At 44.7% G+C, this 27,847-nt stretch overlaps 1 protein-coding gene across 1 annotated transcript in view; it reads left to right on the top strand.

The window, feature by feature from the left end:
• LOC109905886 (extracellular calcium-sensing receptor-like) overlaps positions 1 to 16,945 on the top strand; it is a 31,121-nt gene extending 14,176 nt beyond the window's left edge. Inside the window, exons 2-12 of the mRNA XM_020503539.2 lie at positions 12,494 to 12,767; positions 12,877 to 13,168; positions 13,360 to 13,602; positions 13,764 to 13,862; positions 14,021 to 14,336; positions 14,418 to 14,590; positions 14,746 to 14,976; positions 15,281 to 15,404; positions 15,499 to 15,692; positions 15,802 to 16,080; positions 16,194 to 16,945. Of these exons, the coding sequence (XP_020359128.2) occupies positions 12,494 to 12,767; positions 12,877 to 13,168; positions 13,360 to 13,602; positions 13,764 to 13,862; positions 14,021 to 14,336; positions 14,418 to 14,590; positions 14,746 to 14,976; positions 15,281 to 15,404; positions 15,499 to 15,692; positions 15,802 to 16,080; positions 16,194 to 16,622 (2,654 nt within the window). The 3' untranslated portion in view covers positions 16,623 to 16,945. The remainder of the gene's footprint in view (positions 1 to 12,493; positions 12,768 to 12,876; positions 13,169 to 13,359; positions 13,603 to 13,763; positions 13,863 to 14,020; positions 14,337 to 14,417; positions 14,591 to 14,745; positions 14,977 to 15,280; positions 15,405 to 15,498; positions 15,693 to 15,801; positions 16,081 to 16,193) is intronic.
• Positions 16,946 to 27,847: the final 10,902 nt, after the last annotated feature.

Raw genomic sequence — 27,847 nt, 5'->3', positions numbered from 1 at the left:
TTTGCGTATTAGGGTACCTATTGTTTGATTATAAACGTTGATTGACTTGTTTGGATAAGTTTATTGGTAACATTTGGGATTCATTTTGTATGCATTTTGAAGGAGGGAAACTGTGATGATTATTGACTGAAGCGCGCTAGCTAAACTGAGTTTTTATGGATATAAAGAAGGACATTATCGAACAAGGACCATTTGTAATGTAACTGGGGATTTTAACAAGGCTAATCTGAAAACAAGACTCCCTAAATTTTATCAGCATATCGATTGCGCAACCAGGGGTGGAAAGACCTTGGATCATTGTTACTCTAACTTCCGCGACGCATATAAGGCCCTGCCCCGCCCCCCTTTCGGAAAAGCTGACCACGACTCCATTTTGTTGATCCCTGCCTACAGACAGAAACTAAAACAAGAGGCTCCCACGCTGAGGTCTGTCCAACGCTGGTCCGACCAAGCTGACTCCACACTCCAAGACTGCTTCCATCACGTGGACTGGGACATGTTTCGTATTGCGTCAGATAACAACATTGACGAATACGCTGATTCGGTGTGCGAGTTCATTAGAACGTGCGTTGAAGATGTCGTTCCCATAGCAACGATTAAAACATTCCCTAACCAGAAACCGTGGATTGATGGCAGCATTCGTGTGAAACTGAAAGCACGAACCACTGCTTTTAATCAGTGCAAGGTGTCTGGTAACATGACCGAATACAAACAGTGCAGCTATTCCCTCCGCAAGGCTATCAAACAAGCTAAGCGCCAGTACAGAGACAAAGTAGAATCTCAATTCAACGGCTCAGACACAAGAGGCATGTGGCAGGGTCTACAGTCAATCTCGGACTACAGGAAGAAATCCAGCCCAGTCACGGACCAGGATGTCTTGCTCCCAGGCAGACTAATAACTTTTTTGCCCGCCATGAGGACAATACTGTGCCACTGACACGGCCTGCAACGAAAACATGCGGTCTCTCCTTCACTGCAGCCGAGGTGAGTAAGACATTTAAACGTGTTAACCCTCGCAAGGCTGCAGGCCCAGATGGCATCCCCAGCCGCGCCCTCAGAGCATGCGCAGACCAGCTGGCCGGTGTGTTTACGGACATATTCAATCAATCCCTATACCAGTCTGCTGTTCCCACATGCTTCAAGAGGGCCACCATTGTTCCTGTTCCCAAGAAAGCTAAGGTAACTGAGCTAAACGACTACCGCCCCGTAGCACTCACATCCGTCATCATGAAGTGCTTTGAGAGACTAGTCAAGGACCATATCACCTCCACCCTACCTGACACCCTAGACCCACTCCAATTTGCTTACCGCCCAAATAGATCCACAGACGATGCAATCTCAACCACACTGCACACTGCCCTAACCCATCTGGACAAGAGGAATACCTATGTGAGAATGCTGTTCATCGACTACAGCTCGGCATTCAACACCATAATACCCTCCAAGCTCGTCATCAAGCTCGAGACCCTGGGTCTCGACCCCGCCCTGTGCAACTGGGTACTGGACTTCCTGACGGGCCGCCCCCAGGTGGTGAGGGTAGGCAACAACATCTCCTCCCCGCTGATCCTCAACACTGGGGCCCCACAAGGGTGCGTTCTGAGCCCTCTCCTGTACTCCCTGTTCACCCACGACTGCGTGGCCACGCACGCCTCCAACTCAATCATCAAGTTTGCGGACGACACAACAGTGGTAGGCTTGATTACCAACAACGACGAGACGGCCTACAGGGAGGAGGTGAGGGCCCTCGGAGTGTGGTGTCAGGAAAATAACCTCACACTCAACGTCAACAAAACTAAGGAGATGATTGTGGACTTCAGGAAACAGCAGAGGGAACACCCCCCTATCCACATCGATGGAACAGTAGTGGAGAGGGTAGCAAGTTTTAAGTTCCTCGGCATACACATCACAGACAAACTGAATTGGTCCACTCACACAGACAGCATCGTGAAGCAGGTGCAGCAGCGCCTCTTCAACCTCAGGAGGCTTAAGAAATTCGGCTTGTCACCAAAAGCACTCACAAACTTCTACAGATGCACAATCGAGAGCATCCTGGCGGGCTGTATCACCGCCTGGTATGGCAACTGCACCGCCCTCAACCGTAAGGCTCTCCAGAGGGTAGTGAGGTCTGCACAACGCATCACCGGGGGCAAACTACCTGCCCTCCAGGACACCTACACCACCGATGCTACAGGAAGGCCATAAAGATCATCAAGGACAACAACCACCCGAGCCACTGCCTGTTCACCCCGCTGTCATCCAGAAGGCGAGGTCAGTACAGGTGCATCAAAGCTGGGACCGAGAGACTGAAAAACAGCTTCTATCTCAAGGCCATCAGACTGTTAAACAGCCACCACTAACATTGAGTGGCTGCTGCCAACACACTGTCAATGACACTGACTCAACTCCAGCCACTTTAATAATGGGAATTGATGGGAAATTATGTAAATATATCACTAGCCACTTTAAACAATGCTACCTTATATAATGTTACTTACCCTACATTATTCATCTCATATGCATATGTATATACTGTACTCTATATCATCGACTGCATCCTTATGTAATACATGTATCACTAGCCACTTTAACTATGCCACTTTGTTTACATACTCATCTCATATGTTATACTATACTCGATACCATCTACTGTATCTTGCCTATGCTGCTCTGTACCATCACTCATTCATATATCCTTATGTACATGTTCTTTATCCCCTTACACTGTGTATAAGACAGTAGTTTTGGGGAATTGTTAGTTTGATTACTTGTTGGTTATTACTGCATTGTCGGAACTAGAAGCACAAGCATTTCGCTACACTCGCATTAACATCTGCTAACCATGTGTATGTGACAAATACAATTTGATTTGATTTGATTTTGGAGTGCCAACTTCTGACTTTCGTGTCGCAACTCCCTGGTTGAAAATGATTTGTTATGCATTTGTGTGCAGGGCGTTGTCCTCAGATAATCGCATGGTTTGCTTCCACCGTAAAGCCTTTTTGAAATCTGACACGGCGGCTGGATTAACAAGAAGTTAAGCTTTATTTTGATGTATTGCACTTGTGATGTCATGAAATGACATGAGTAATTTAATTTTAATTTGGTGCTCTGCAATTTCACTCGAAATTGTCGAAATGAGATAGTAGCGTGATGGACTGTCGTTTCTCTTTGCTTATTTGAGCTGTTCTTGCCATTATATGGACTTATTCTTTTACCAAATAGGGCTATCTTCTGTATACCACCCCTCCCTTGTCACAACACAACTGATTGGCTCAAGCGCTTTAAGAAGAAAAGACATTTAAAAAGGCACACCTTTTAATTGAAATGCATTCCAGGTGACTACCTCATGAAGCTGGTTGAGAGAATGCCAAGAGTGTGCAAAGCTGTCATCAAGGCTTGTTGCCTAGCTAGCTCTCCCAATCAACACCTGTGATTGCTTTATACCTCACTTTATGTCTCTCTCAAATGTTAATATGCCTTGTATACTGTTGTTTAGGGTAATTATCATTGTTTTAGTTTACCGCGGAGCCCCTAGTCCCACTGTACATGCCGTAGATACATCCTTTGGACCACCTCCCACACATGCGGTGACCTCACCCAGTATAATCAGTGTGTCCAGAGATGCAACCTCTCTTATCATCACTCAGTGCCCGGGCTTACCTCCACTGTACCCACACCCCACCATTCCCCTGTACATTATGCCCTGAATCTATTCTACCACACCAGAAATCTGCTCCTTTTTTTCTCTGTTCTCAATGCACTAGACGACCAGTTTTGCTAGCCTTTAGCTATACCCTCATCCTACTCCTCCTCTGTTCCTCGGGTGATGTGGAGGCTAACCCAGGCCCTGTGTGTCCCCAGGCACTTTCATTTGTTGACTTCTGTAATCAAAAAAGCCTTGTTTCATGCATGTTAACATCAGAAGCCTCCTCCCTAAGTTTGTTTTACTCACTGCTTTAGCACACTCCGCCAACCCTGATGTCCTAGCCGTGTCTGAATCCTGGCTTAGGAAGGCCACCAAAAATTCAGAGATTTCCATAACCAACTACAACATTTTCCATCAAGATAGAACTGCAAAAGGGGGAGGAGTTGCAATCTACTGCAGAGATAGCTTGCAAAGTTCTGTCATACTTTCCAGGTCTATGCCCAAACAGTTCGAGCGTCTAATTAAAAAAACGAATCTCTCCAGAAATAAGTCTCTCACTGTTGCTGCCTGTTATAGACCCCCACTCAGCTCTCAGCTGTGCCCTGGACACCATATGTGAATTGATTGCTCCCCATCTATCTTCAGAGTTCGTTCTATTAGGTGACCTCAACAGGGATATGCTTAACACCCCAGCAGTCCTACAATCTAAGCTAGATGCCCTCAATCTCACACAAATTATCAAGGAAACCACCAGGTACAACCTTAAATCTGTAAACATGGGCACCCTCATAGATATTATTCTGACCAACTTGCCCTCCAAATACACCTCTGCTGTTTTCAATCAGGATCTCAGTGATCACTGCCTCATTGCCTGCATCCGTGGTCAAATGACCACCCCTCATCACTGTCAAACGCTCCCTAAAACACTTCTGCGAGCAGGCCTTTCTAATTGACCTGGCCCAGGTATCCTGGAAGGATATTGACCTCATCTGTTACTGTAATTTAATTATGCCAATGTGTTTTCATTAATTAACAACCCTGAATCTATTTCATGAGATTTTGTAAGATTCTTGTTTGCATAAAATAGAAGGAGACCAGCCATTTCAATAATAGGTAACAGAATTTATTCTCGGAGCGCGCTACCACGTTACCATGAGCAACAGTTTATATACAATAACATGACGTGATTCATTGCTTAACAGAATCCCCTCCTCTCGACCGGGATAAAGTGAGGTTAATAGTTAATTCTAACTTACTAACACACTCCCAGCTCACACAACATAATTGAATTAACTTTTGACCCCTCAACATTATCGATCACCACTTAGCTGACAGTTCTAATTAACAGAAAACCTAGGAATGCACTCACTTCCTTATCTAAAACACCCCAGAGCTCAGTTTCGTCGGTTCAACCATAGGTTAACTACCTTATCTGTTTACTTAATCCACAACCCATTTGTTTCTTCCTAGTTGTAATGGTGTTCATTAACTTTAATTACTCCTTGTCCGTGTCACACAATCCCTTCTTATGACCTCATATTGTTAATCAGATATAATATAACAGTTACAGTCAGTTACAGTTCTATTTGAAATGGGGATATTGTTTATTCATTTATTCATAATAATTCTAACAATCCACCCTAAAAATGACTAAACAATTCATACCATCATTAAACACTAAAAGGAAACTAAGAATAAGACAACCCAATACATGTATGTACACACAATCAACTTCAGTGACTGTTCTAACCTACATCAGAATCTTAACTCTTCTTATCAGGATTTTCCGTTACAATCTTCATGAAAAAACAGTCTATACATTGAAACAAGAAAACATCTAAATTCCCAAAACATCAAATATGGTCTCCTCGCAAGTGAAAGGATCCGGAATCTTCTATTACGTCCAGAGCCATGTATTTTGTATTCCACTGGTCAGAGCTTAGGATTGGTCCATATATCACCATTTGAAGTGTCATTGATTTCTCCAAAGTCCTGGAAATGATAACTTTCATACACGCAATCAACCACGTCCGCACAAAACTAACACAGTCACACAGGTGAAGGTAGCCCATAACACAGTAACCATAACATTTTTCCATCTTCCAAACACACTGTCAACCCAATTAGTCAGAGAAGTATTCACCCCTGAGTTCACTGCCAACTCGTGAGCTAGGGTGTGTAAACCAGCCAAGGCCTTGGTCACTGATCCATCCGGCGCTGTGTCATCGGTGTCCAAACTACCTCCATACACTCCCACCCTTTTCAGCCAGCAAATATATCCAAGACTATTCTATTCTGCCAAGCCATTCATTACATCTCTGATATAATTGGTGAAGCGCTGTGGATTTTTAATAGATATAATAGATCCAATCCACATTCTCATTGAGAGTGGACCACCAAAAAAATACTTGACTCTAATCCTGCCAGGATCTAATTTATAGCTTTGATCTCATCTGCCACCCTTGGATCCACAATGTTATTAATACAAACTCTATCATCAAAAGACCCAGTCGGAGTACTTCTTTTCTCTCATTTAGTCAACATCATGTCATGGTGTTGAAGGAGTATGAAAGGCATTTTCAAAAGTACCACTACACATATCCCTGTCCAATTAGCCAGTAATAATCGGCCATAACGTCATTCCCCCACACAACCACCACCAGATGTGAGCCCTGGGCCTCCTTATCTTACTGAAATCCCCAGATCTCAACCAGCCTGCCAAATCACTCATTTGTCGCATCAGAAGTAACATTATCTGTCCCATTGCATTATCTGTCCCTTTTCCCAGAAGTACTATACTGAATCAAACAGTAAACAGTCTCCCTTGCCTCTGTGAAAGGAGGAGGCTTAGATTTCAGAGGAACATGTGGATATAAATAGTGCAAATCCATACAACTGTTATTATCTGGCATTCCTGCTTCCATGAATAGCTTTACCATACAGGCCATTCCCTTAGGTGAATTAATTCCATTTAATGGAAAAGTGTTATGGTTTTCTTCTGGTGAAGGAGAGGCGGACCAAAACGCAGCGTGGTTGTTTATAAACATCTTTAATAAAGATGATAACGTGAACAATATACAAAACAAGAAACCGTGGCAAACCGAAAACAGTCCTAACTGGTGCAAAACACAGAGACAAGAACAATCACCCACGAAATAGCCAAAGAATATGGCTGCCTAAATATGGTTCCCAATCAGAGACAACGATAAACACCTGCCTCTGATTGAGAACCACTCTAGGCAACCATAGACTTTCCTAGACAACTCTACTTAAATCTAATAAACCCCTAGACAAGACAAGACACATAAATCCCCCATGTCACACCCTGGCCTGACCAAAATAATAAAGAAAACCCAAAATACTAAGTCCAGGGCGTGACAAAAAGGGATGGTTGTCAACTGAGGTTTGCTGTGGCACAAACATAGCATTCTTCTTTAGCTAGTCGGCTGGCCCTCGCTACATATTCGTCGCCAGACCCACTGGTTCCAGGTCATCTACAAGTCCATGCTAGGTAAAGCTCCGCCTTATCTCAGCTCACTGGTCACGATGGCAACACCCATCCGTAGCACGCGCTCCAGCAGGTGTATCTCACTGATCATCCCTAAAGCCAACACCTCATTTGGCCGCCTTTCGTTCCAGTACTCTGCTGCCTGTGACTGGAACGAATTGCAAAAATCGCTGAAGTTGGAGACTTTTATCTCCTTCACCAACTTCAAACATCAGCTATCTGAGCAGCTAACCGATCACTGCAGCTGTACATAGTCTATTGGTAAATAGCCCACCCTTTTTCACCTACCTCATCCCCATACTGTTTTTATTTATTTACTTTTCTGCTCTTTTGCACACCAATATCTCTACCTGTACATGACCATCTGATCATTCATCACTCCAGTGTTAATCTGCAAAATTGTAATTATTCGCCTACCTCCTCATGCCTTTTCCACACATTGTATATAGACTCCCCCTTTGGTTTCTACTGTGTTATTGACTTGTTAATTGTTTACTCCATGTGTAACTCCATGTGTAACTCTGTTGTCTGCTCACACTGCTATGCTTTATCTTGGCCAGGTCGCAGTTGCAAATGAGAACTTGTTCTCAACTAGCCTACCTGGTTAAATAAAGGTGTTCTCAACTAGCCTACCTGGTTAAATAAAGGTGTTCTCAACTAGCCTACCTGGTTAAATAAAGGTGTTCTCAACTAGCCTACCTGGTTAAATAAAGGTGTTCTCAACTAGCCTACCTGGTTAAATAAAGGTGTTCTCAACTAGCCTACCTGGTTAAATAAAGGTGTTCTCAACTAGCCTACCTGGTTAAATAAAGGTGTTCTCAACTAGCCTACCTGGTTAAATAAAGGTGAAATAAAAAATAAATAAATAAATAAATAAAAGCTATTGATCCGTATATTGAATCCACTCTATCCAGAGGTTAGAATCCTCATAACCAGTTTCGTTTTCCTTAAGATCTTTCATCTGAACTATCCACACCGGCTCTTGGCTCTGGACAACTCCACAGTCAGTATCTGCTTTGTCAGGGGGACTCTGCTTGTATTCTGCTGTCTATAGAGCAATTCCAGGAATGGAGAACGGGCAGAGTCCGGGACAACCATAGCAGGGATATACAGGCGTGAGAGCAAATCAGATTTGACATTCTTGGGGCGGTAAGATATGGTGAAATTAAAATAAGTGAATAACAGGGCCCATCAAGCCTGCTTTAAGATGAGGCGCTTGGCGGTGCGGAGATATTGCAGGATTTTTATGGTCATTCCACACTAAGAATGGATGTTCCGCCACCTCTAACCAGTGCCTCCACTTCTCCAACAACATCTTAACCACATGTAGCTGTTGATTTCCCACCTCATACTTCCTCTCAGCTGGGTTTTGACAATGGGAAAGGAAGGCGAGGGGATACCGTTTTTGGTCTTGGGCAGAACACTGGGACAGGATCTCCCCCACTCCGACATCTGAGGCATCGACCTCCAACACAAACTGATGGGACGGGTATAAATGGATTATGATGGGAGCTGTAGTGAATCGATGCTTGAGGTCAGAGAACGCCGGACAGCTGCTGGAGAACACGTGAAAGGAACCTTGTGAGAGGTGAGTGCTGAGAGGGGGGAAGCCAGGGTGCTGTAACCCCAGACGAAGCCCCGGGAAATTAGCAAACCCCAGAAAACGTTGCAGCAGCACTCTGAATTTGAGTAGACTATTCATTTGAATAGTTCCTGCAGTGATGATGTATCCTAGGAAGGAGATGGTGGAGTGATGTAATTCACTGGAGGACCTGTCGGACGTGGAGGACTTGCTCTTGTGCTGACCAGGAAAAAATGTGGATGTTGTCGATGTAGACAAACACGAATCGGTTCAACTTGTAATGGAGCACATCCTTAACCAGGGCCTGGAACACTGTGAGAGCGTTGGTCAGTCGGAATGACATCACCAGTTAATCGCAGCGCACGCTCGCTTGGTCTACGGACCTGACAGGGAACAAATTTGCCCCCAAGGTGGTGTTGTGCCCGGGAAAAGGTCAATTGCGCAGAGCATTGTTGAAAACCTCCTGGAGGTCTTGGAATTCCGCGGGAACGACAGAGAGATCCGAGGCTTTTCCATAGCCTGCAGAAAGATTTTCAGTCAATTATCTGCCACTCGCAGGTTTATAGGAACCATATTGCTGTTAACTCTGGCAATAGAGCACCCATCCAGCTTCAGTGACGTCCATGGGAATGAAAAGGGGTTGTGTGGAGATACCCAGCTCTGACACCAGGGTAGAGTCCATAAAACTATCGTCGGCCCCAGAGTCAATGAGCACCCGGAGAGATTTGGAGCGGTCCCCCAACAGCAGGATGGCATGAAGAGGGGTACGAGTAAGGGGATATTGGATATTTCCCGTACAGCTCACCAGCGTACTCGTACCTACTGATGAGCCTGGTCTTTTAATAGACAGATAGATATGTAGTGTTCTGTAGTACCACAATACAGACAGCTCTTGGTGCTCAGTCTGCGCAAGTTTTCAACAGGAGACAATCTAGCCCTTCCAAGTTGCATGGGCTCCAGAGGAGATGAGTTGACTGCCCTCTGTGATTCCCGAGGGAACTCAGGTGACTTTGGATCTTCCCGGCAATGTAGACTTCAGGAACTTCCGGTATTCCTCGGAGGCGAGGTGGGAATCGTGGACGAGCGAGTGGGACCGGGAACAGACCTCCTCTCCCGCCTACGTTCCTGTGGCCACCCTAAGTCTGCTCTGCATAAAGGGCAGCAGGTTCTATTAGTGATTCATGTCTATTTTGCCAGATCCTAAGTGGTATGTTGAATTTGATGTTCCTTTTAATGGTTTAGAAGGCCCTTCTTGCCTTCACAGCTTTGCAGAAGTTACCTGTGACAGTGATGTTTAGGCCAAGGTATGTATAGTTTTTTGTGTGCTTTGGGGCAACGGTGTCTAGATGGAATTCGTATTTGTGGTCCTGGAAAGTTAACCTTTTTTGGAACACCATTATTTTTGTCTTACTGAGATTTACCGTCAGGGCCCAGGTCTCATAGAATATTTGCAGAAGATTTAGGTGCAGCTGTAGGCCCTTCTTGGTTGGGGACAGAAGCACCAGATCATTAGCAAACAGTAGACATTTGACATCAGATTCTAGTAGGGTGAGTCCGGATGCTGCAGACTGTTCTAGTGCCCTTGCCAATTCGTTGATATACCGTGCATTCGAAAATTATTCAGACCCTTTGAATTTTGTTACAATACAAACTTATTCTAAAATAGTTTCCCCCCCTAATCAGTCTACACAAAATACCCAAAATGACAAAGCAAAACAGGTTCTTCGAAATTTTTGCAAATTCATTTAAAAAAAATCCCTGGCAATATCACATTTACGTAAGTAATCAGACCCTTAAGACCCTTAACTCCGTACTCTATTGAAGCACCTTTGTCAGCGATTACAGCCTGGAGTCTTCTTGGTCATGACGCTACAAGCGTGTCACACCTGTATTTGGGGAGTTTCTCCCATTCTTCTCTGCAGATCCCCTCAAGCTCAGACAGGCTGGATGGGGAAGGTCGCTGCACAGCTTTTTTCAGGTCTCTCAGGAGATGTTCGACCGGGTTCAAGTCCAGGGTCTAGCTGGGCCACTCAAGGACATTCAGACACTTGGGCCCAAGCCACTCCTGCGTGGTCTTGGCTGTGTTCTTAGGGTTGTTGTCCTGTTGGATGGTAAACCTTTGCCCCAATCTGAGGTCCTGAGCGGTCTGGAGCAGGTTTTCATTAAGGATCTCTCTGTACTTTGCTCCGTTCATCTTTCACTCAATCCTGACTAGTCTCCCAGTCCCCGCCGCTAAAAAACAACTCCACAGCACGATGCTGCCAACACCATTCTTCACCCTACGGATGGTGCCAGATTTTGACACATGGCATTCACCCTAAATAGTTCAATCTTTATTTCATCAGACCAGATAATCTTGCTTCTCATGGTCTGAGAGTCCTTTAGATGCCTTTTGTCAAACTCCATGCGGTGCGGTTGTGTAGCCTTTTACTTAGGAGTGGCTTCCATCTGGCCACTCTACCATAAAGGCCTGATTGGCGGTGCTGCAGAGATGGTTGTCCTTTTGGAAGGTTCTCCCATCTCCACAGAGGAACGCCAGAATTCTGTCAGAGTGACCATTGGGTTCTTGATCACCTCCCTGGCCAAGGCCCTTCTCCCCCGATTTCTCAGTTTGGCTGGGTGGCCAGCTCTAGCAAGAGTATTGACAGTTCCAAACTGCTTTCATTTATGGATGATGGAGGCCACTGTGTTCCTGGGGAATTTCAATGCTGCAGAAATATTTTGGTACCCTTTCCCAGATCTGTGCCTCGACACAATCCTGTCTCGGAGCTTTACAGACGATTCCTTTGACCTCATGGTTTGGTTTTTGCTCTGACATACACTGTCAACTGTGGGACCTTATATAGATAGGTGTGTGCTTTTCCAATTCACATTAAATTAATTGATTTTACCACAAGTGAACTGCAATCAAAATGTAGGAACATCTCAAAGATGATCAATGGAAACAGGATGCACCTTAGCTGGTTTATCTATACATCTCCATTTTGGATAGATAACTCTGTGTTGTTGTTCGTTTTGTGTGTTCCAATTTTCACAGAAGTGGTCTCTCTCTCTCTCTCTCTCTCTCTCTCTCTCTCTCTCTCTCTCTTTCTCTCATCTCTAATCCATTTAGTCAGAATTTCACTTTTTACTTAATAAAGTAATTTATAGTACAGTATGATGTAATATTGTCTGAATGGATCCATCAGATGTTGTTGAAGAACAGATACTGTATCTCCTGTACTACACATTACCTTCAATAACATCACCCTCACAGGCTTTCTCCAATTACCCCCAATTACCTGCTCCCCAAGTTATCCTCCAATAACAAGTCCCAATTAACCCCCTCCTGCCCCGTCCTCCCTACAAGCACCCCCTGGTAGCTGTGTGCTTGTTTTTTAGCCGGGGGCTCATTTCTCCCTATATCAGCAGCTCCCCTTCTATCCTCTTCCTCTCCCTCTTTAACTCTCACACTCTCTGCAGGAGAAACCAGACTGACAGACACTCATCCCCTCTCTCTCTCTCTTTCTGTCTGTCTGTTTGTCTGTCTATCTGTCTGTCTCACCAGGATAAGGTTTTCTGTTGCCAGGTAGGGCAGAGGTAGAACAAGGTGTTGTGTGTCTATCACTGTTGTTTCACATGTCTGGTTACTCTGAAACAACAGGTGTCTGTGTTGTATGATGTATCGCTTCATTGAAAGCACTTTTTGAGCACTTCATGTCTTTATGTCTACAGAGTGTTCTGTCTGCAAGTTCTTGGTTTGGTCTCTCTCCAACAGGTGACGGAACTCTCCCAGTCTTCGGCCTTGTCTCTCTCCAGGTGATGAGCCTCTGGGGCTGGCTGTGGCTGCTCTACTGTCTCCATGTTCCTGGGTCTGTCTGGGGTCTGGATGGAGGTGGAGAGGGGGCGTGTCGGCTAACAGCTAAGCCCGTCTCAGGCAGTGTTTATCGGGCAGGAGATGTGGTCATTGGGGGCTTGTTCCCCATCCATGTGGAAGCCCCTCTACCAGAGCAGGAGTTCAGGAGCATTAAGGAAGATTCTACCTGTACAATGTACGCAGCTTGTGTGATAACAGCTTTTTGTCATTGTGTTTTCTCCTGAAGGTAATGTGTATTCAGCTACCTCATATCTCTCCGTTTCTTCCTTTCTTCTGTCTGTCAGTTTTAAACAGCGTGCTTACCGCTGGCTCCAGACTATGATCTTTGCTGTGGAGGAGATTAACCGTGACCAAGCCCTCCTGCCTAACCTCACCCTGGGGTTCCTGGCTGCTGACACATGCCGGACAGAGGGCATCACCCTGGGGGCAGCCCTAGCCATGGTGAGCGGCAAGGAGGCCTCCGTGGTGGGCACAGAGTGTGGCACTACCCCTGAGGTTCCCGTCATCATCGGGGATGCCCACTCCTCAGCCTCCATGGTCGTGGCACAGACCCTCGGGCCGTTTGATTTACCCATGGTGAGGCAGGGGTTGCATTACAGGTTGGGATGAGATTACATTTCAATCTCTATCTAGATTTCTCTCTCTCTAAAGTTTACTTTCCTTCTCCCTCTGCACCTTACAAATTATAATTATCCATGACTATCACTCTCTCTCTGTCTCTCACTGTCTCTTTCATGCCCTCTCTCTCTCACTCTTTTCTCTCCCAGGTGAGTTACTTTGCCACCTGTGCGTGTTTGAGTGACACCTGGAGGTACCCCTCATTCTTCCGTACTGTACCCAGCGACGCCTTCCAGGCTCGGGGCATGGCCAAGCTTCTGCGTCAGCTGGGCTGGGTGTGGGTAGGGCTAGTGTCAGAGGATGATGATTATGGCAAGTTTGGGGTTCAGCTGCTTCTCCAAGAGCTCCAGGGATCTGGGGTGTGTGTCGCTTACTCCGAGGTCCTCCCCAAAGTACGACCTCAATCTGATGATCTGACAGTATACTCTCTCTTTTACTCAATTTTTCTCTCTCTCTTTCACTCTGACTCCCTCTCTCTTCTAATCTAATAGAAACACTCTCTCTGATTTTCTCTGACACTCTTCCCTTTCTCTCACTGATGGTCATCCCCAAGTTACCGTCTAAGAGAAAGATCAGGCACATTGCAGACATCATCAGAGGATCTACTGCCAGAGTGGTGGTGGCATTTGTAGGATTCACGGGTCATTCAGGGGTGAGCAGTTACCAGTCAGAGTATTGTTAATGATTTGTAACCCTGCTGTAGCAGTGTCCTTGTGTCTTGATTCACTTTATAGACACAATAATTTCCAAATTGATAATCATGCTTTTCATCTTGACTATCTTGATCTTTTTAACGATTTCATTCTCCAGGCCCTGATGGAAGAGGTTGTCCGTCAGAACATTACAGATAAGCAGTGGATTGCCTCAGAGTCCTGGGTCACCTACTCTACTATCGCCTCCCCGAAAAACCTGCCCTCTCTTGCCGGGACAATCGGTTTTGCCCTGAAGAAAGCTGATATTCCCGGCCTGGGGCCTTTCCTAACACGCCTCCATCCAGACGGGGACTACCAAAAGTCCGACCCATTCCTGAGAGATTTGTGGGAAGAGATGTTTGGGTGTTCTCTGGGAGTTGACCTCAGCGTGACACTGCCGTCCCGGCAACAGTGTACGGGGTCAGAGGTCATACGTGAGGGAGACCTTACACCTACATTTCTGTTTTTGTCCAAATTCCCAATGTTATCTCAGTAAAATGAAGTGTCAATCCTAGGTGAGGGGGAGAGCCAGTATGCTGACGTGTCTCAGCTGAGAGCCAGCTACAATGTGTACAAGGCTGTGTACGCCATCGCCTACGCCATACAGGATATGATGGCCTGTCGACCAGGGGACGGAGTCTTTAATGGTGGGCAGTGCCCTGATATCAGGAAGCTTCAGCCCAGCCAGGTGAGAATAACATGTGGATCTGTTTTCAAGTTAAGAACACTAATGTTTCCAGTCAGGATACAGTGAAAACACTTTGTAAGGTTTGAGTTCTAAAGAACAAAAGCCACAACTGGTTCTAACTCTTAATCCTGTTACAATGCCCTTTTCTATTTGAGATTGTTCATTATCTGAAGGGAGTGAACTTCAGTACTCCTGTGGGGGAATCTTTCCACTTCGACATGAATGGTGATCCGCCTGCCTCTTATGACATCATCAACTGGCATGTGACCCCCGAGGGGACGGCAGAGTTTGTCCAGGTCGGACATTTTCTGTCCTCTGAGGGATCGGACGACCAGTTTCACATCGACATGGATAAAGTGGTGTGGGGTGGGGGCAGCGGAGATGAGGTGAGAACTGTTCAGTTTGGTGTCATTGAGGCAGAGTGGAGTGTTTGTGTGAATCACGGCCGAATTTGATACAGCTTGGATTCGAACCAGGGACTGTAGTGATGCCTCTTGCACTGATATGTAGTGCCTTAGAATGCTGAGCCACTCAGGGGGAGCATAATACAGAATGTGAGATATTTGTGTGTTCATATTCCTGACATAGTCACCAGAGGGGACCAGCAAGCCTGCCTGTCTGTGAAATAATTATGATAATTGCAATGATAATGATGATGATGATAACTTCTTCCTCTCCCCCCTCTGGTAGGTCCTTGTGTCTGTATGCAGTGCTGACTGTCCCCCTGGTACCAGGCATGCGGTACAGAAGGGGAGGCCTGTGTGCTGCTTTGACTGTCTGTCCTGTGCTGAGGGAGAGATCAGCAACACAACAGGTAGTCTATCAACAGTTCTGATTCCAATTAATATTTTTCCTCAATCCTGATTGCTCCTGATTTGGGCTCCTCATTCTTCTTCCTTCTATATCAGGGTCAGTTGAGTGTATTAGGTGTCCAGAGCGGTTCTGGTCCAACCCTGATCGTACGGCCTGCATCCCCCAGCTGGTGGACTTCCTCTCCTACAGCGACACCATGGGCGTCATCCTGTCTGTCATCTCAGTTTCCGGGGCAACACTCACAGCCGGTGCCCTGGCCACCTTCCTCTACCACCGTCACACGGCCCTGGTGAGTTGAATCATATGATCATGTATAGAGGTACTGGACAGAGTTGAGATTGTGTCATTTGATTTCTGACATCACTCAGTCTAATATATCTTTCTCTGTCTCGTTCCAGGTGAAAGCCAACAACTCTGAGCTCAGCTTCCTGCTCCTTCTGTCGCTCAAGCTCTGCTTCCTGTGTGCGCTGGTTTTCATTGGCCAGCCAAACCCGTGGACGTGCATGCTGAGACACACCCTGTTTGGTATAAGCTTTGTGTTCTGCATCTCCTGTCTGCTCAGCAGGACTGTGGTGGTGCTGGTGGCCTTCAGGGCCACTCTGCCTGGAGAGAACCTGATGAGATACTTCAGCCCCACCCAGCAGAGGATGGGTATCTCACTCTGCACACTCATCCAGGTGAACATCTAGTTTTTACTGTATTCTATGGGAATGTAGTTGTTTCCTTCATTGACCATATTATTTGTTTACTAGATACCTAGTTTTCCATCCACCTCCGTTCCCTTAAACAGGTGCTGATCTGTGTATTGTGGCTGGCCTTAGCTCCACCCCGACCTGCTGAGAGGAGGGGAAGAGAGGGTCGGGGCCCGAGGGTCATCCTGGAGTGTGAGGTGGGCTCTGTGATCGGCTTCTCTCTGGTGCTGGGCTACATTGGCCTGCTGGCCTCCCTCTGTCTCCTCTTAGCCTTCCTGGCCAGGAAACTCCCAGACAACTTCAACGAGGCCAAGTTCATCACCTTCAGCATGCTGATCTTCTGTGCCGTGTGGATCTCCTTCATCCCTGCCTACGTCAGCTCTCCTGGGAAGTACACAGTAGCTGTAGAGATCTTTGCCATCCTGGCCTCCAGCTTTGGGCTGCTGTTCTGTCTGTTTGCTCCAAAGTGTTACATCATCCTTCTGAGACCAGAGAGAAACACCAAGAAACACATGATGTCCAAATAGAAACCACCAAGAAACACATGATGTCCAATTAGAAAACACCAAGAAACACATGATGTCCAATTAGAAACCACCAAGAAACACATGATGTCCAATTAGAAACCACCGAGTAATGCATGATGTCCAAATATTAACTTAAACATACTCACATCATGATTTAGGGCTTGTTGACATTCATTTCAACATGGGAATGTCCATTCTATTTGTAAACATGAATTTCCTGCTATACCTTCACTATATTACTTTGTTAATATTAGTATGTGTTCTTATAAAGTGTCGTAATGAAACACGTCTATATGAACAATAAAGTTTACGTAGTGTCTACACATGCTGTAAGAGTTAGTATTGAGTCTGTCACACAGAACCTACAGACCCCCTACACATGATTCCTTCGTCACCCAGTCAGTGTGTCAGGGAGTGTGATTGTGTGTGTGCATATGAGTGTGTGTCCCTCTTCATATACCAAAATGAAAACAGGCACATTCCACTGTCTGTTTACCCACTGTGGGACCCTCTCCACTCCCCATCACTCTCTCTTCACACCCAGAAGACTCAAGGCTGTAATCGCTGCCAATGGTGCTTCGACAAAATACTCAGTAAAGGGTCTGAATACTTGTAAAGGTGATATTTGCTTTTTTAATTTAGTTTAAATTAGAATTCTACATATATACATTCTACATACATACATTCTACATATATACATTCTACATACATACATTCTACATATATACATTCTACATACATACATTCTACATATATACATTCTACATACATACATTCTACATATATACATTCTACATACATACATTCTACATACATACATTCTACATACATACATTCTACATACATACATTCTACATATATACATTCTACATACATACATTCTACATATATACATTCTACATACATACATTCTACATATATACATTCTACATACATACATTCTACATATATACATTCTACATACATACATTCTACATATATACATTCTAAAAAACGATTTTTGCTTTGTCATTATGGGGTATTGTGTGTAGATTTACGAGGGGGAAAAACGATTTACTCATGTTAGAATATGGCTGGAATGCGACAAAACGTTGAAAAAGTCAAGGGGCCTGAATACTTTCCGAATGCACTGTATGTTCTCATATTTCCAGAGTTGCTGGAGGGCTTTGGAAACCCATGTATGTATTTGTGCCACCACATATTCTACATTTTGTGGAGGAACATGAACTGCTTTAGAGGCACATACAGTACAATGTGTGCAAATGAGGTAGGATAAGGGAGGTAAGGCAATAAATCGGCAGTAGTGATGAAATAATTACAATATTGCAATTAAACATTGGAGTGATAGATTTGGCTTTGGGGGTGACTAGTGAAATATACCTGCTGGAGCGCTTGCTATGACTAGGTGCTGCTATGGTGACCAGTGAGCTGAGATAAGGCGGGGCTTTACCTAGCGAAGACTTATAGATGAACTGGAGCCAGTGGGTTTGGCGACGAATATAAAGCGAGGGCCAGCCAACGAGAGCATACAGGTCGCAGTGGTGGGTAGTATATGTGGGTTTGGTAAAAAAACGGATGGCACTGTGATAGACTGCATCAAATTTGCTGAGTCAAGTTTTGGAGGTTATTTTGTAAATGACATCACCGAAGTCAAGGATCGGTTGGATAGTCCGTTTTACGAGGGTATGTTTTGCATCATGAGTGAAGGATGCTTTTTTTGCGAAATAGGAAGCTGATTCTAGATTTAATTTTGGATTAGAGATGCTTAATGTGAGTCTGGAAGGAGAGTTTACAGTCTAACCAGACACCTAGGTATTTGTAGTTGTCCACATATTCTAAGTCAGAACCGTCCAGAGCGGTGATGCTGGATGGGCGGGCAGGTGTGGGCAGCAATCGGTTGAAGAGCATGCATTTAGTTAAACTTGTATTTAAGAGCAGCTGGAAGTCTTGGAAGGAGAGTTGTATGTCATTGAAGCTCGTCTGGAGGTTAGTTAATTAAAACGTGTTATTGCTGGGGGGCAGTATTGAGTAGCTTGGATGAATAAGGTGCCCAGAGTAAACTGCCTGCTAGTCAGGCCCAGTTGCTAATATATATGCATATAATTAGTAGATTTGGATAGACAATACTCTGAAGTTTCTAAAACTGTTTGAATGATGTCTGTGAGTATAACAGAACTCATATGGCAGGCAAAAACCTGCGAAAAAATCCAACCAGGAAGAGGGAAATCTGAGGTTTGTAGTTTTCAACTCTTTGCCTATCGAGTATACAGTGTCTCTGGGGTCGAAATGCACTTCCTAAGATTCCACTAGATGTGAACATTCTTTCAAACCTTGTTTGGTGCTTCTACTGTGAACGAGGGGGGAATGGGAGCTGAATGAGTCAGTGGTCTGAGAGAGAGAGAGAGAGAGAGAAGTCATGCCAAGAAAGTTATAAAAAATCAGGAGCTGTTCCTCTCTCGCTCTCTATCCATCTCTCTCTCTCTCTCTATCCATCTCTCTCTCTCTCTATCCCCCTCCTCTCTACTTTCTCTCTCTGTATCTCACTCTCTCTCTCTCTCTGTCTCTCTCTGTCTCTCAATTCAATTCAAGGGGCTTTATTGGCATGGGAAACGTGTTATCATTGCCAAAGCAAGTGAGGTTGATAATATACAAAAGTGAAATAAACAAACTATATAAAATGAACAGTAAACATTACACATACAGAAGTTTCAAAACAATAAAGACATTACAAATGTCATATTATATATATATATATATATATATATATATATAACTATTTGTACATTGTTACAATGTACAAATAGTTAAAGTACACAAGAGAAAATAAATAATAAATATGGGTTGTATTAACAATGGTGTTTGTTCTTCACTGGTTGCCCTTTTCTTGTGGCAACAGGTCACAAATCTTGCTGCTGTGATGGCACACTGTGGAATTTCACCCAGTAGATATGGGAGTTTATCAAAATTGGATTTGTTTTCGAATTCCTTCTGGATCTGTGTTATCTGAGGGAAATATGTCTCTCTAATATGGTCATACATTGGGCAGGAGGTTAGGAAGTGCAGCTCAGTTTCCACCTAATTTTGTGGGCAGTGAGCACATAGCCTGTCTTCTCTTGAGAGCCATGCCTTTTTTTTTTTTTTTTTTTTTTTTTTTTTTTTTTTAACCTTTATTTAACCAGGCAAGTCAGTTAAGAACAAATTCTTATTTTCAATGACGGCCTGGGAACAGTGGGTTAACTGCCTGTTCAGGGGCAGAACGACAGATTTGTACCTTGTCAGCTCGGGGATTCGAACTTGCAACCTTTCGGTTACTAGTCCAACGCTCTAACCACTAGGCTACCCTGCCGCTACTATGTTCACTGAGTCTGTACATAGTCAAAGCTTTCCTTAAGTTTGCGTCAGTCACAGTGCGTCAGTCACAGTGGTCAGGTATTCTGCCACTGTATACTCTCTGTTTAAGGCCAAATAGCATTCAAGTTTGCTCTGTTTTTTTGTTAATTCTTTCCAATGTGTCAAGTAATTTTCTTTTTTGTTTTCTCATGATTTGGTTGGCTCTAATTGTGCTGTTGTCCTGGGGCTCTGTGGGGTGTGTTTGTGTTTGTGAACAGAGCCCCAGGACCAGCTTGCTTAGGGGACTCATCTCCAGGTTAATCTCTCTGTAGGTGATGGCTTTGTTATGGAAGGTTTGGGAATCGCTTCCTTTTAGGTGGTTGTAGAATTTAACGTCTCTTTTCTGGATTTTGATAATTAGTAGGTATCGGCCTAATTCTTCTCTGCATGCATTATTTGGTGTTCTACGTTGTACACGGAGGATATTTTTTGCAGAATTCTGCATGCAGAATCTCAATTTGGTGTTTGTCCCATTTTGTGAAGTCTTGGTTGGTGAGTGGACCCCAGACCTCACAACCATAAAGGGCAATGGGCTCTGTGACTGATTCAAATATTTTTTTGCCAGATCCTAATTGGTATGTTGAAATGTATGTTTCTTTTGATGGGATAGAATGCCTTGTCTCTCAGATCGTTCACAGCTTTGTGGAAGTTACCTGTGGCGCTGATGTTTAGGCCAAGGTATGTATAGTTTTTTGTGTGCTCTAGGGCAACAGTGTCTAGATGGAATTTGTATTTGTGGTCCTGGTGACTGGACCTTTTTTGGAACACCATTATTTTGGTCTTACTGAGATTTACTGTCAGGGCCCAGGTCTGACAGAATATGTGCAGACGATCTAGGTGCTGCTGTAGGCCCTCCTTGGTTGGTGACAGAATCAGCAAACAGTAGACATTTGACTTCAAATTCTAGTAGGGTGAGGCCGCGTGCTGCAGACTTTTCTAGTGCCGCGCCAATTCGTTGATATATATGTTGAAGAGGGTGGGGCTTAAGCTGCATCCCTGTCTCACCCCACAACCTTGTGTGAAGAAATGTGTGTGTTTTTGCAATTTTGGAGATGTTGTTTGTTAAGTGTTTTCCAATTTTCCCAGAAGTGGTTAGAGTCTATGGATTCTTCAATTACATTGAGCTGATTTCTGACGTGCTGTTCCTTATTTTTCCGTAGTGTATTTCTGTATTGTTTTAGTGATTCACCATAGTGAAGGCGTAGACTCAGGTTTTCCGAGTCTCTATGTTTTTGGTTGGACAGGTTTCTCAATTTCTTTCTTAGATTTTTGCATTCTTTCATCAAAGCATTTGTCATTGTTGTTCATTTTCTTCGGTTTTCTATTTGAGATTTTTAGATTTGATAGGGAAGCTGAGAGTTCAAATATACTGTTAAGATTTTCTATTGCCAAGTTTACACCTTCACAGTGGAATGTTTTACCCAGGAAATTGTCTAAAAGAGTGTCATGACGTTGGCCTGGGGGTTGGTTTATGACTGTCATAAATACCTCTTCCCCCATTTTTCCTCTCTCTACCCTACTAAGATTGCATTTGCAAAACCCCTTGATTAACATAGAGATTCTGGGAACGTCAGAATGTGGGGGGAAATTAACTATATTCTGGTAATCCGAACAATTGAAGATATGCAGTGGTACTGAATGAATATGATGTCAGTTCGGTTGTCATCTGAGACATTCTCATCAATGATAAGATGACATAAACTCCACAGTGGAAAGTCTATACATCAGAGTTATCAGATTCACATGGAATTGTTGTTCAATTTAAATGTTTGAATATGAAATTATTTGTGATGGGATGAAATGAGATTTTAGCTTCTAAAATGTGAGATGTGGGTTTTCATAAGTTAGGGCTGCTCACTCAGTGGCCCGCCCACGTGAAGAGACAAAGGCTGTAAAACTTCAAACACACTCTCCTCTTCCTTCCTATATAAGCTCTTGACTACAACATAACTTTCTGTTCCAATGAGGTAGGATGACGATCCTATGTCAGAATGATTCAGATAAAACTACAGAACGAAGCCAACATCAGCATGAGCTTTGGTTGCGAATGGTATGAACTTTGAACTCTTATTCACGACAGAAGTGATATCTCCTAGCCGTTGAGTTAGCGACCGCAGCTGCAAACGCAGGTTAGGAAGGAACAGACAGAGTATCCCATCTACCAAACAACGACATTACTACAACTTATTCAAGTGACCACCAGAGACATTCTTCAAACGACAGAGGACTCGGTTTGGCAACACGGCCTTCCATCTACCACCAACCTACTGAAGCGCAGCTCAGAGTAAATATTTATTGCATTTTCCTTTTTCCAAATGGGCGGTAATTTAGAATGCATAAGATACTGTATTTACGATAGCACAGCTTCGCCCTTTGTTCCTCAGTCTTCCCGCTCTTTCACTCAAACCACGCCCCTTTTCTTTTGTGTAACAAGCTGTCATATCTGTTCCGCCCGCTAGGGACGTTTCCTATGACGTAAAGAATTATCCCGGTATAATTAATTATTTGTATATGTTATTCTGTGTGATTAGTTAGGTATTTAGTAAATAGATAATTAAACCCAATTTTGTATTGCTGATTCAACTTGTTAGCCAGGATTCTTGCAGATAACCAAGAATTTACAACTTTCAGAATATGAGACTGAAGTAAGATGACGATTAATGTTGACTGCTATTGATGTAAAATATTGCTAAATCTTTAAGAGTTTATTCGGAAGATAACAGCTCTATAAATATTATTTTGTGGTGCCCAACTCTCTAGTTAATTACATTTACCTGATTAGCTCAATCAGGTAATATTAATTATGGAGAAAGTATTTTATAGAATAGCCTGTCATAGCAATTCATCCGGCATAGCCAAAGACACGACAAGACATTGAATTTGTTGTTGCCGAATTGTTTTTTTGGTAGGTTTCCGAACTGCAATCCTTCCATCTATAGCATTTCTTAATGTTACTCAGTTCCTTTGGCTTTGATGCCTCATGATTGAGTATTGCTCTGTTCAAGTAGACTGTGATTTTGCTGTGGTCTGATAGGGGTGTCAGTGGGCTGACTGTGAACACACTGAGAAACTCTGGGTTGAGGTCAGTGATAAAGTTGTCTACAGTACTACTGCCAAGAGATGAGCTATAGGTGTACCTACCATAGGAGTCCCCTCAAAGCCTACCATTGATTATGTACATACCCAGCATGCGACAGAGCTGCAGGAGTTGTGACCTGTTTTTATTGGTTATGTTGTCATAGTTGTGCCTAGGGGGGCATGTATGGGAGGGAATGCTGTCACCTGCAGGCAGGTGTTTGTCCCCCTGTGTGCTGAGGGTGACAGGTTCTTGTCCGGTTCTGGCATTTAGGTCACCACAGACTAGTACATGTCCCTGGGCCTGGAAATTATTGATTTCCCCCTTCAGGATGGAGAAGCTGTCTTCATTAAAGTATGGGGATTCTAGTGGGGGGATATAGGTAGCACACAGGAGGACATTTTTCTCTGTTAAGATAATTTCCTTTAGAATTTCTAGCCAAATGTAAAATGTTCCTGTTTTGATTAATTTAATGGAGTTAGTTAGGTCTGCTCTATACCAAATTAGCATACCCCCTGAGTCCCTTCCCTGTTTCACACCTGGTAGTTTGGTGTTATGGGACTACCAGCTCTCTGTAACCTAGAGGGCAACCAGTGGGTCTGTCTCCTCTACACCAGGTTTATTGCAGGATGACAATGTCTGTATTACCAATTTCTTTGGTGAAGTCCGCATTCCTGCTCTTTAGGCCAAAGGCAGATGACCTCAGGCCTTGGATATTCCAGGATGATATAGTGAAGGCCTTTTGTTCCATAAAGTGTCCAATGTTGTTGGTCGTGGTTTGGCCTCAGGCCAGTAAGTGTGAGCAGAGCCTGCTGAGCATCTGATACATGCCATTGGCTTGGGCGAGTGTAAGAGTGGGGGTTGGGCCTGTTTGCCCGGTCACTCCCTGGGCATATGTGTGACTTCCATGTTGAGGCCCTCTTTGCGGGGGTGGGGTGCATGGGGTGGGCAGGAGTGGCATAGGTCTGATCTGAGGGGGCCTAAATGGGGTGTGGGCATGGTTGACGTGGGGGGGGTGTTGATTGGTTGGGGTGGGGTTGTGGATGTGTCTGGGGGTGCTGTGGTCTGGATGGAAGTCCTCTTGGCGTGGGTCCTCTATGTGGAGGTCCAGGGGGGGTCCTGCAGTTCTTGGAGGGTATCTCGCTGGTCTGGGTGGGGTGTCTACTGATCTGTTGCTCCTGTGTGAAGTGTTGGGGATACGTTTGAGTGCGATGTCCTTTAGAGTCCGGGCAAAGGCGGGCACTGCTGCCTTGTAGAGGTGGACCTGGTCATAGAGGCTGTTCAAGTCCAGGGTGGAGTGGTGAGCCAGGAAAACATTTGATTTTGAGGCACAGTCACGGGAAATACTTGCGTTTACCCGCTGTATTGAGGCAGGGTGGAAGTCTTTTCGTGGTAGCAGGGTGGAGATAACCACTTGTGCGTTGGGGAAAGTAGAATAAGTATTTTCAATCACTCCCTTCAGTGCAGTGGCCACCCTTTCCTGCTGTGCTCTCAGATCGTTTGTGCCTGTGTGTATTATTATGTGGATGGGTGAAGCTAGTTGGTCCTCAGACAGAAGGTCTAGGGCGCTTGGTGTTTGGACACCAGAGTTTAGACACACTGTGTTTGGGAAAACGTTTTTTTTCTTCTATATATTTCCCATTTGAGTCCATAAGGAGAACAATCTGTGTCTTATGTTTGTCCTCAGTGGGTGTGGGGGGGTTGTCAGAAGGGCTATCAGGGTGGCTGACAGGGGGGGTGCTCAGAGGGGGTGAGAGCCGCTGGGCTTGGGGATTTTCTTTTGTCTGTTCTGCTGTGATGCCGACTCTATGGTCAGGGTCTGGTGTGGACTGTTCTGCTGTGGTGTCGAGACTTTTGTCGGGGGCTGAGGTGGGCTGTTCTGCTGGCTTCTCTGTGGGGGTGGCCACCTCTCTAGTGAGTTGTTCTCTGTCACACGCCATCCCCCTCAACCTCTACTCCAGCAGTCTGATCCTCTACTCTAGTGCTCTGTTCTGCTCCTGCTCTTTCTCCTGTTGAAGTTGTCTCACCACTGTCCAGAGTGCAGATATGTCTCTCTCCACCTCTGGTTAAGGGGGTGTTGTTGTGATGGACTGTTGTCTGGGTCAGTGCTGACTGGAGTGTAATCACCTGCTGTTCCAGCTCCACCTGCCATACCTCCAGCTGGGTGAATTTATCCTTCATTTCAATTAGGGAGTAGTAATCTGTGCTTATTTTCCACCATCATTTGCAAATAAATTCATAAAAAATCCTACAATGTGATTTTCTGGATTTTTTTTCTAATTTTGTCTGTCATAGTTGAAGTGTACCTATGATGAACATTACAGGCCTCTCTCATATTTTTAAGTGGGAGAACTTGCACAATTGGTGGCTGACTAAATACTTTTTTGCCCCATTGTATAATGAAGAGGTCTGGTCTGACCAGCTTGGGGTGGGGGTATCTTTATCAAGGGAGTTTTTCCTTGCTGGGCTAATTCTTTAATTTTGTGAAAGTCCAGCTGAAATTGTTTGGGGTTACCCTGTACCATTACTGTTCCGGACTTACAGAGGTTTATATTAGCTGACTCAGAGTCCTCGTTGTCAAGTATCCTGAGTTTCCACCCCTCGCTACCCCCCCCCCCCGCCTCTCTTAACAAAGGGGTAGTGTGCTAATATAGCACTATGCCATGCCAGGGGATGGTTTGTGTGGAAGATAAGGTTTGCGATGTTCCCATTTTTGTAATAGTCAGCAAAAAGTGTCTCTTGATTTTCCATAAGGAGCTTCATTTTGTAATATTTTCTTGCCTTAACATTCTTTACATACACAGGGTACTATATTTTAATTACCTCTGAACAGCAGGAGGCAGCTTCTAAGGCCTCTCAATTTAGTTGGGGTAGACTGTTTGACTCTCCTCACTTGACACGTCAGTGCTAGTTGAAGCTATATCAAGCCTGGCAGAATTATGTTAGCATTCAGTTCTTATAAAGTAATGTCATGCATTTTTCTTCTTGTCTCTCTCTCTCTCTCTTCCTCTCTTCCTCTCTTCCTCTCTCTCTCTCTCTCTCTCTCTCTCTGCATGCTGGGAGTGTTTGGTGCATGCCGGGAATTGTTTGAGTGAAGGAGTGCACATGTTGTGGAGATTTAGTTATTCACAACTTTCTTTCGGTTTTCTATTTCTTGGTGGCATTCTTTTCTTCTGTGCATGATCAAGGTTATTATTTTTGTTGTGGTAGTAATTAAGTATTTTGTTTTTCGTATCGAAATTACCCTGATTTTGGCGGGTTGGCAGCCCGAATGGGGATGCTGTCCCTGTCACTTCGGCACGGCTTTAGGTGTGTTACTGAAGCTACTGGTAGCCGTAGGAGAGAAGGTAGGCTATGAGAATATTGCTTATGCATCCCGGATGAATAAAGCAGTGGTGGTATTTCTTAAAGAAGAGTGTCTTGTTGATCGGACGGTTGAGCATGGTGTACTTCTTAAAGAAGAGTGTCTTGTTGATCTGATGGTTGAGCATGGTGTACTCCTTAAAGAAGAGTGTCTGGTTGATCGTATGGTTGAGCATGGTGTACATCTTAAAGGAATGTTTATTCAAGTTACGCCGCTTTTTTCTCCGTCAACAAGGGTAACGATTTCAAATGTACCGCCGTTTATTCCAAATAAGCTATTGGAGCACGAGTTATTGCGCTTTGGGAAGTTCGCCAGTTCAATTAAGGTTGTCCCGTTGGGTTGCAAACACCCAGCGTTGAAACAGGTTATGCCATTTCGGCGACAGGTGTTTATGTTTTTGCTCTCACCGGAGCAGACTTTAGAGTTATCGTTTAAAATCAAGTATGACAATAGAATATTGTCTATGGCTTATGCTAGTACGGGTAGTCAACAGTGTTTTGAGTGTGGGGATGTTGGTCATAATCGACATGCTTGCCCTAAAAGGGAGAAAGCCGAGGGAGGGGCGCAGGTGGTCCTCGTAATGCCTGGGCCCTCTGATGTAGGGAGAGGTGGACCGACAGTGGTAGAGCAGCCAAAAGCACCTGTTGCTGAGGAACAAGTTATCCGTGTTGAGGGCACGGAGTTGCAACTTGTATTAGAGGGAAATGTTATGCTGCAGGAAAGTATTGTTGTAGAAGGTAAGGATGTATCTGAAGAGCCAGTTCCTCAGACTGGTGAGCAGGTGCCCAGTACGAGTGCTGGGGTAAAGGAGGGGGTTCATGTGGAGCTAGGCTCCCAGGTAGTGGAGGAGGTGCCCAGTACGAGTGCTGGGGTAAAGGAGGGGGTTCATGTGGAGCTAGGCTCCCAGGTAGTGGAGGAGAGGTGCCCAGTACGAGTGCTGGGGTAAAGGAGGGGGTTCATGTGGAGCTAGGCTCCCAGGTAGTGGAGGAGATACTCACTACAAGTGCTGCGGTTCATGTGGAGCTAGGCTCCCAGGTAGTGGAGGAGATGCCTGGTACGAGTGATGAGGTGCAAGTGGGGAGTGTTGAAAGGGATGTGGTAGAGGGGAGTCAGTTGTCTGTGGTCTCAGCTGAGGATCAGGAGAAGGATATGGATATCTCTTTTGACATGATAGCTGCTGGTGAGGACTCAATTTATGATCTAGAGGAGGTAAATTAGTTTCTGGATCAGACTTTTGGGAAATCTGTCAAATTGGCAGATTATTTTGATGTTGATAAGTTTGTGAGGTCAGCTGTGATATTACAGAAGACGGTGGGGTAAGACCAATTGAGTGAGAAGAAGCGGTTTCGCTTGAGGAAATGTATTACTGCTGTTGCAGCAGCAAAAGGTGGTGGG

The sequence above is a fragment of the Oncorhynchus kisutch genome, linkage group LG15 (assembly GCF_002021735.2).
Source record: "Oncorhynchus kisutch isolate 150728-3 linkage group LG15, Okis_V2, whole genome shotgun sequence".
In the NCBI taxonomy this organism is placed as follows: Eukaryota; Metazoa; Chordata; class Actinopteri; order Salmoniformes; family Salmonidae; genus Oncorhynchus; species Oncorhynchus kisutch.
This window is presented reverse-complemented; position numbering and strand designations above follow the sequence as displayed.